The sequence below is a fragment of the Callorhinus ursinus genome, unplaced genomic scaffold, assembly GCF_003265705.2.
Source record: "Callorhinus ursinus isolate GAN/ISIS: 27379988/994484 unplaced genomic scaffold, GSC_fseal_2.0 scaffold11, whole genome shotgun sequence".
Lineage (NCBI taxonomy): Eukaryota > Metazoa > Chordata > Mammalia > Carnivora > Otariidae > Callorhinus > Callorhinus ursinus.
In genome coordinates, this window is record NW_027397073.1 from 55,733,402 (window position 1) to 55,742,701 (window position 9,300).

The 9,300-nt window shown below is 38.5% G+C and overlaps 1 protein-coding gene across 7 annotated transcripts in view; it reads right to left on the minus strand.

The window, feature by feature from the left end:
• L3MBTL4 (L3MBTL histone methyl-lysine binding protein 4) overlaps positions 1-9,300 on the minus strand; it is a 508,459-nt gene that overhangs the window by 311,149 nt on the left and 188,010 nt on the right. For all 7 annotated transcript variants that reach the window (XM_073898504.1, XM_073898503.1, XM_073898505.1 and 4 more), the window contains 5 exons: positions 6,492-6,596; positions 5,310-5,445; positions 3,228-3,319; positions 1,619-1,773; positions 458-534 (listed from right to left, as the gene is read on the minus strand). In XM_073898504.1, the coding sequence (XP_073754605.1) occupies positions 458-534; positions 1,619-1,773; positions 3,228-3,319; positions 5,310-5,445; positions 6,492-6,596 (565 nt within the window). The remainder of the gene's footprint in view (positions 1-457; positions 535-1,618; positions 1,774-3,227; positions 3,320-5,309; positions 5,446-6,491; positions 6,597-9,300) is intronic.

Genomic DNA, 9,300 nt, shown 5'->3' on the forward strand with positions numbered 1-9,300 from the left:
AATTGGTTTGGCGAAGAGGTCTGGTGAGTCTCAAGACTAATGTTTAATTCTCACTCCTTAGATTTCTACATTTCTTCATTTAACTCCAAAGAATAATTAATAAACTTATAATTCAATTCATGGATTAGCATAAGTTATAAGATAGATTATGTAGGTGGAAACAGCTAGCTTTAAATACTGATCTGCAGCAATGGTACGCATTTCATTGGATAAAAATTTTTAGCAACATTTTTTTAAATGGCTGCCTAATACATCTTTATATACCAAGTCCATTTTCATTACGGGAAAGACGAGCAGATTTCAGACATGTGGGTTACTGGGTGATCAAAACAACCTTGCACAGTAATTTTATCATATACTTTGTATTAAAATCTGGTTTGCATAAACAAAAAAATAAGAACAGCCATTGCCACTTACACAGAGATGCCTTCAAAGAAAATGCAGCCAGCCCACTTACCTTGGGGTGCTATCAGAGTTCTTCCATTCTCCTGACACCAACCGACTGGCTGAACATAAGGGCTATTTACATCACACCTGCAAAACAGGATTCTATTTCAGATCCTACACAAGTCAATGCCAGAGAAAGAATCCAAGAGTAATGACCATTCTAGATACTAAGAGACACCATGGAAGATGTAACTACATAGCTAAAATATTTTATAGCTAAATAGAATTAGAAATAATTTTTAGTATTGTGTTTTATAAGCTAAGTGACCAAACTTCTCTTTTACTTAATTTTCTTGAAATTTAAAAGTATTTTCAAAAAGCGTTTGACTAGAACCTGAACTGCCAGTGTTAACCCCAAAGAGTGAACATTTTAATAAGCCTCTCCTACCACTTCTTGCTAACAGCAAGGGAAAATATTAATAGGCTGGCCTAAAGTTTAATGGGACAGACCAGACTCCATCATATGCCTCCAATTTCCTCCTCCTCCCATTCAAGGAACACAGACCATTCTACCTAAGACACACAGAACAATTAATCCATGCTCTGCTTCTTAGTTCAATGAAGAAAACAGGGCCCCCCCATGTACATGAAGAACCGCAGCCTTAGGCAGACACTTGGCGGTTATTCAGGATATACTGTGAGGAAATGCTAAAAAATGATTTTTGCCATTTCCTCTTCCATATTTCAGGTTTTTACCCAGAAAACCTTTTTTAACTCATGCAATGTTAGTTTAATGGTATTGTAGCCTATGTTTTCTCTGCTCCCCACAGGCTTTCAAATAATTCACTCCATTCTCCCTGTGAATCTTCCCTTTCAAAAATACGACAGGCTGAGTTCAACATTTTTCAGAAAAAAAAATACTGCAAGTCCTTAACTTCCTCTTCATAGAAATGCCTCCCTTACAAACTAGACACAACATAGTGAAGTGCCCTGACCTGGTCATATTATTTCAGATGAGGCCTCATTAGGTAACCTCTCATAGAGTGGAGAAGTTTCTTGGGCACTTTAATTCGGCAATTCATGTGGAACACAAGGTAATGAAAAGTCGGCCACTAAATTCCGGATGTTCATTACTCTAAGAACAGCAAGGACAGTGACAGTACCGGAAGGAAAATAAATTCTTAATACCAAGCATGAACACACAAAAATAAAATGCATATTGGTGTCTCACCAGTAATCGTAACTATCATCCCAATTGTCAAAATGCACTAGTAAGCGATCTTCAACAATATCGGCTATGGTTGCCACACACACCAAGGAAGGGTTCTTCCTGTCGACGGCCTCCAGCTTCATTCCAACCTGAAATTCTTTAGGCATTGGCCCATTCTAACACAGCACCAGAGGAAAGAGGCACAAAAAGAAACAGGACACCAAATAGGACTGAGCTGCTGTCAAAACTTCTATGTTTAGCATTAGAACAGTCTACAGGCAACACTTACCCTCCAGAATGAAGCCAGCAAATGCTAGTACAAATATTCCAACAAACTGTTACGAAGTTAAATTCATAACAAAACCCAGGAAACTAGATTTTACCTTGTACTTTTTCGCTTTTGTTGGCAAGTAAGTTATATTTCCCTCATCACTTTCATTTTCCTTTTTCAGTTCTTAGAAGGAATCGTATTAATTTTAAAATATGATGTCTACTGGATAGAGGAGTATCAAATAATTTTCTCTGCTCCCCACAGACTTGTACAGTTTCCAAATACGAGTATTCGGAGAAATAGTAAAGATAGGCTCTTTAGCACCAAATTTATCATTTACTTTGATGAGATCTGAAAACAGCGGCTTTCTCAATATTTAAGAAACACATGCACAAATCTACAAATAAACCTATACTTGAAAAAAATCCAAATGCTTCTTTTAGTATCCATACACATTTTTCATGGTAAAAACAATAAGGACTATGATTTAAAGTAACATTACGATAACAAAACCCCACTTTTTGTACCAGTGTAATTAGCCAGTCCTGGGATTTAGAAAGTATACATACAGTATCTGGGGACTAGAAGACAGTTTTTTCTACCTCTTTACTATCTATACTGAACCCTGCTTTTTGTTTTTCTTTAGCACATCACATCTTTAAAAGCAATTTCCCATTTCTATTACTCTCTTTCCTTGGTACAATTCTATGAAACACACAGAGCAGTTGTATAACATTGATTTCAAGATCAGGGTGATTGTCCTACAAAGGGACACACAGCCAGCAGGTGGCAGGGTAATGCTAGGCTTCCCTGCCCCCTTCTCTGGTGTGTGTCCAGGGGCCCAGAGGAGGCAGGGGCTGCACCTTATTCTCGTTCTCTCCTGAAGAGCTGGTAGGTTGCTGGGGACACAGATGGCAAAACAAATGTGCTCTACCCAAATCTTCATATTCCCCTTGAATCTGTAGGAAATGTCACCCTCATTCTCATTACACATAAATCCAACTAGGCTGGGTTTATTCAAAGCCTACATGTGGTATCTACTAGTGGTCTCAAAACACCAAAGCTAAGTTCAAAAGAGTAACTCACTGGAAGCAAAAAGAAGAAACATTTCCAAAAGGCATTTTAAATTTTAGCAGGATTTAAATATAAAGTCTTCAACTCTCTGCATCTAAATATTAAGTATTAAATTGCACATTTAAAAGTGGGAGAAAGACATGCCTATTGGAAACTGACAAATTAAGTGAGAAAAGTCATAGGAAGCTAAGGATTCTGAAAAAAATACAACGGAATATATAGTGAATTTTAAGAAATGTAAGCTCAAGTAGAAATGTGATTTATACTGAGGAAGAAACTACTTACAGAACTTCTGCTTCTGAATAATTTCTTGGGAGCATTTTGCAATTTGCAGGCCTTCAAATAATCCATCCAAACGAATTTATCTTTTCTATAACCTAAAAAAAGTATGGATTATTCAAAATACCCACAGATATAACCCTGTGCATATTCAATATATTAGCCTTCTTCAGTCTTCTGTCATAAATTCAATGTCCTTTAGCAGACCAAAAATGATTTAAATTAAAATCCCTAAATTGTTTCAATGTTTTTTAATGTATAAAATTCAAAACTGTTGATGTGATTTCCCATCATGCGTATCATTCCCTTACAAATTTTTTAAATTCATTAAGATATAGAATTGGTCCCCTGATGGGAGTCTCATCTCTTAGTAAGGCTTTCCAAAATGGGCAAAGGGAAGAGACAAAAGTTCCTGAGCTCATCATCACTCCTGAAGAAGCCATGTCACTGTGAACATCAGAGGTCCTGATGATGCAACAATCCAGGGTGCCAGGCACTTGGGAAAATTACAGAAACCCCTTCACAATCCAAAGACCATTTGGCAGCAACAGCTTCCTGCTACTTATCTTTGCAGGTTTCCCCTTCTGTACTGATCCTCCCCTCCGTGTGCCCTAAAGTGCTCACACAGTGCTGGCCCAAACAAGAAGGGCTCAATAAATAGTTTCTGGTTGAGTGTTATACAGAATAAAAGTCAGGTTCCTTGCACAGCCTCCAAAGCGAGGGCTACACCTCTAACTTCATCTCCCACCTCTTGCCCTTGCTTCTCTGCTCCAGCCACATTTATCGCCTTGAGATTCCTCAATGGGCCGGGCTGGAGGCTCCTGCCTCAGGGCGTTTACTCTTGCTTTTCTCTCTGACAGCCCTCTGCCCAGCCTCGCTGACTTCCCTCACCCCATCCACCTATCCGTGGGACCTCACATTCTCATGCCCTTCTTCAGCACACTCTCTGTCCCCCACCCCCAACCTTGTCACTGCTTGACACCCTAGCTTACCTTTGTCTATGACTCTTCGCCTCCCTGGAATGAAAGCCCCATGAAGACAGAGATGGTTTATTTTATTCACAGCTCTATCCCCAGTGCCTGCACACAGCAAGGGCCCCATAAAGACCTACTAAAAATGAGCCCGTGACCAGCTTTCATGAAATCCAGCAATCTAAAGGATTCTGCCATTGGTCTCAGGGATGGATCCCCGAAGGACACTCTGAGTTGATCAATAAAATGACTATAGGGTGACTCCCAGAAGTGCCACCGTCATCAAATACTCTAGCATCCAAGTAGGAGCCCATACACAGAAGTTGGCTGTGCAAGGAAATGGGCCCACGGTCATCCTGACTGATCAAATGCTCACCTCACCAGCACACAACAAATAAAAAAGGCTTCAATCACATCTGCCAGGCCCAGGTTCCTCTCACAAATAACAAGAGACAAAGATGAGATTTTTGATTCCCCTCAAAAGGAAGCAGTGAAATCCTCTTCTCCTTCATCGTTACCTCTTTTCCATGATTTGTTTAAAACAAACGATATACAGTGAATCAATTTTCCTCACTATATAGCATCAGTGACTAAGTGAAATAGTTCATTTCAACCGTGATGTAAAATAAGTTTCTTCATTCCTTCTAAGGTTTAATAAACTTTATGTTAAGTCATAAGATTTTATTTCTGCTGTAGGTACCTTATCAGTATATTTGACCTAAGCAGTCATTGATGCTTTTCTTTTTTTTTTTTTTTCAGGTTTTATTTATTTGAGAGAGAGAGACAGAGATAGGAAGAAAAAGCATGAGCAGGGAAGAGAGGGAGAGGGAGAAGCAGGCTCCCCCCTGAGCAGGGAGTCCCACGCAGGACTCCATCCCAGGACCCCCGGATCATGACCTGAGCCGAAGGCAGACGCTTAACCGACTGAGCCACCCAGGCACCCCGATGCTTTTCTTTTAAAGACATTTATTCACTTCTAAAAATGGCATCTTTGTAGTTTTACTGCTTTTGGGGGATTAAACTTTCATTTTGAAAATCAGTTCACACCAGGCTCTCTTGTTAGTATTTCATGAAATGTTGTTAAAATAAAACCAACTCTCTTTCCATCCCAGCTTACCCTTAGGGATGTGCAATTCGTGTTTGGTCTTCTCACACCACCCTACCGGATGAATGTCAGGGGAACCAGCATTGGTCCAAAAATCATAGCAGCTTAAATAACCATCAAAGTGAAGTCTGAGGCGGTAACCACATACCTGTAAAATGGAATGTTTACAATCCTTCATTAAGTGTCATGTGTTTGAAGGGTACACAAAATTAACCAAATATTCATATATCCTGTCAGTACCATCAACGTATATAAACCAACCCTCCCATCTAAATACGCTTGTATTAAAAAGCAAATTTAGAGATGACATCTGAATAAAACAAAATGCCAACAGACACGATCTTTCAAGTATCCAGAACTTTTTCTGTAAAAAAAATTAAGCCTTTTACTCAGTCTACAAATCTGAGATCAATTTACATCTCCATCAGCTGAAGAGTTTATTTGTTCATTCAATACCTGTCAAATATTGCTCTTGGAAACCCCATCTCCTGCTGTCCCACGATAGTATAAGCTAAAGTACAGAGCAAAACCAAAACGGGCATGGCTTCGTTTCAACTCTAACGTATGGATCCAGCATACTCAATAAAGGAAATAATAAAACAGTGTAGAATACATCCTTAAGACATGCTACACAAGTTTAATAGCTATAATCAATCAGTAAATTAAGTGAATAGGGTCTTTTACGTGATGTGATTAAAAATATAGAGGTCTTCCATCATTTTAATAATGTAAAATGTTTAGTAAATATTACATTTTATAAGCCATTTACTTTCATCAATGGCCCTTCATTCTACGTAATTTTCATAAGATGCTTATATTTATATAAATAGGTAATTCATGTGCCGGGATATTTTTCATATACATTTCTCATTACTTCAGCTAATACTTGAATAATTATCTCTTTTAACAGACAAAAGCAACATTGTGGGATTCACTGATTGTTATCAACCTCAGATGAAAACTATTTACCAACTGAATCAAGGGTAACTGCTAGTGATGAGGGACTTATTACAAGATTAATCTTCAGAGAAGGAAAAAATTCATTAAGAAACATATTTCACCCATCACTGACTAAAATAAATCCATGATGTACTGGAACTTGTTTATAATGGAAAGCACTCAAATTCATTATTCTCTAGAAAATTCTCTTCTGTCACTGTGCACTCAGCCCAAGACAATAACACCATCTCTTACCTCAGCTACAGAAAGCACACAGAATACAGATGGATGTCGGGGGTCAATGCCTTCTAATCTCATTCCAACCTGAAAACCATTTTCATGCTCCGGAAAGGATTGGTCCTACGAAATTTCATGATATAACATTAGCTACTGAAATACCTTCACAATTTGATATTAAAACACCTGGTGTTGCTATGCATACAATCAAGAACTTACTGTATGGGCTCGGAAGCTCAGTGATATAGCTAAAGATCGATGGCTGCTTTTCTATATTTGGCCCTCAAAGATGGTTTGATCATTTTGATCATTTTATCATTACCTAGAAAACAGTTCATATGAGAAACTACATGTCCTATGAACTCCCCATTTATTCCTTTTGCCCATTTTTCTTTAGTGATTTTAAGGAGCTCTTCCTGTACTCTGGAAACAATCCTTTGTTGATTATAATGATTACCTATTCCCAGTATGTGAGTTGGCTCTTTGCTTTATGAGGACTTTGTTGTAGAGATTTTTTATTTTAATGTAGTAAAATATATCAATTATTCCCTGTACAGTGTACACATCTAACCTATGAATTCCCTCACAATCCTGAAGTTACACGGACATTCCCCTAGTGTTCTTTTAAAACGTCTGTTCTTCATATTTAAATCTACAATGCAACTGGAATTAATTTTGTTCTATGGTGTGAGCTAAGATCTATTTTTTTATATGGAAAACAGAGTATTCAACAAAATTTTTTGTATAGTCCATACTTTCATTATCGGCAAAGTTACCTCTGTTATATCATGTTTCTACAAATTTGTGGGTATACTTCTGGCCTTTCTATTCTGTTCCCTGGTGTTATTTGCCTATATCACATTGTCTTATTTGCTTATGACTCTATGTGGAGAGCAATCTTTATCATATTGAGTTTTCTAATTCAGGAACTTTCTCCCTCTCCATTTAATCTAATCATTTTGTTTCTCCAAATGTTTTTAAAATTTTCAAATCGACATATGTCATTAAAATTTTCAAATAGGCTTCAGAAATGCTTTATATTTCTTTTTTTTAATTTTTTATTGTTATGTTAATCACCATACACTAATCATTAGTTTTTGATGTAGTGTTCCATGATTCATTGTTTGTGCATAACACCCAGTGCTCCATGCAGAACGTGCCCTCTTTAATAGCCATCACCAGCCTAATCCATCCTCCCACCCCCGCCCCTCTAGAACCCTCAGTTTGTTTTTCAGAGTCCATCGTCTCTCATGGTTCATCTCCCCCTCCGATTTCCACCCTTCATTCCTCCCCTCCTGCTATCTTCTTCTTCTTCTTCTTCTTCTTTTTTTTAACATATATTGCATTATTTGTTTCAGAGGTACAGATCTGTGATTCAACAGTCTTGGACAGTTCACAGCCCTCACCATAGTACATACCCTCCCCAATGTCTATCACCCAGCCACCCCATCCCTTCCACCCCCCCACCACTCCAGCAACCCTCAGTTTGTTTCCTGAAATTAAGAATTCCTCATATCAGTGAGGTTATAGGATACATGTCTTTCTCTGATTGACTTATTTCGCTCAGTGTAACACCCTCCAGTTCCATCCACATTGTTGCAAATGGCAAGATCTCATTCCTTTTGATGGCTGCATAATATTCCATTGTATGTATATATAAACCACATCTTCTTTATCCATTCATCTGTCAATGGACATCTTGGCTCTTTCCACAGTTTGGCTATTGTAGACAATGCTGCTATAAACATCAGGGTGCACGTACCCCTTCAGATCCCTACATTTGTATCTTTGGGGTAAATACCCAGTAGTGCAATTGCTGGATCGTATGGTAGCTCTATTTTCAACTTTTTGAGGAACCTCCATACTGTCTTCCAGAGTGGCTGCACCAGCTTGCATTCCCACCAACAGCGTAGGAGGGTTCCCCTTTCTCCACATCCCCGCCAACATCTGTTGTTTCCTGACTTGTTGATTTTAGCCATTCTGACGGGTGTGAGGTGGTATCTCATTGAGGTTTGGATTTGGATTTCCCTGATGCCGAGCGATGTTGAGCACTTTTTCATGTGTCTGCTGGCCATTTGGATATCTTCTCTGGAAAAATGTCTGTTCATGTCTTCTGCCCATTTCTTGATTGGATTATTTGTTCTTTGGGTGTTGAGTTCGATACATTTTTTATAGATTTTGGATACTTTGATCAAAACTCTTCAGAGTATACGCATAGAGGGTACATACCTCAATACCATAAAAGCCATCCATGAAAAACCTACAGCGAATATCATTCTCAATGGGGAAAACCCGAGAGCTTTCCCCCGAAGGTCAGAAATGCGGCAGGGATGGCATCCACTATCACCACTGCTATTCAACATAATATTAGAAGTCCCAGCCACAGCAATCAGACAACAAAAAGAAATAAAAGGCATCCGAATCGGCAAAGAAGAAGTCAAACTCTCACTGTTTGCAGATGATATGATACTTTATGTGGAAAACCCAAAAGACTCCACCCCAAGACTGCTAGAACTCATACAGGAATTCAGTCAAGTGGCAGGATATAAAATCAATGCACAGAAATCAGTGGCATTCCTATACACCACCACCAAGACAGAAGAGACAGAATTTAAGAAGTCGATCCCATTTACAATTGCACCCAAAACCATAAGATACCTAGAAATAAATCTAACCAAAGAGGCAAAGGATCTGTACTCAGAAAACTATAAAATACTCATGAAAGAAATTGAAGAAGACCCAAAGAAATGGAAAAACGTTCCATGATCATGGATTGGAAGAACATTGTGAAGATGTCAATGCTACCTAGAGCAATCTACACATTCAA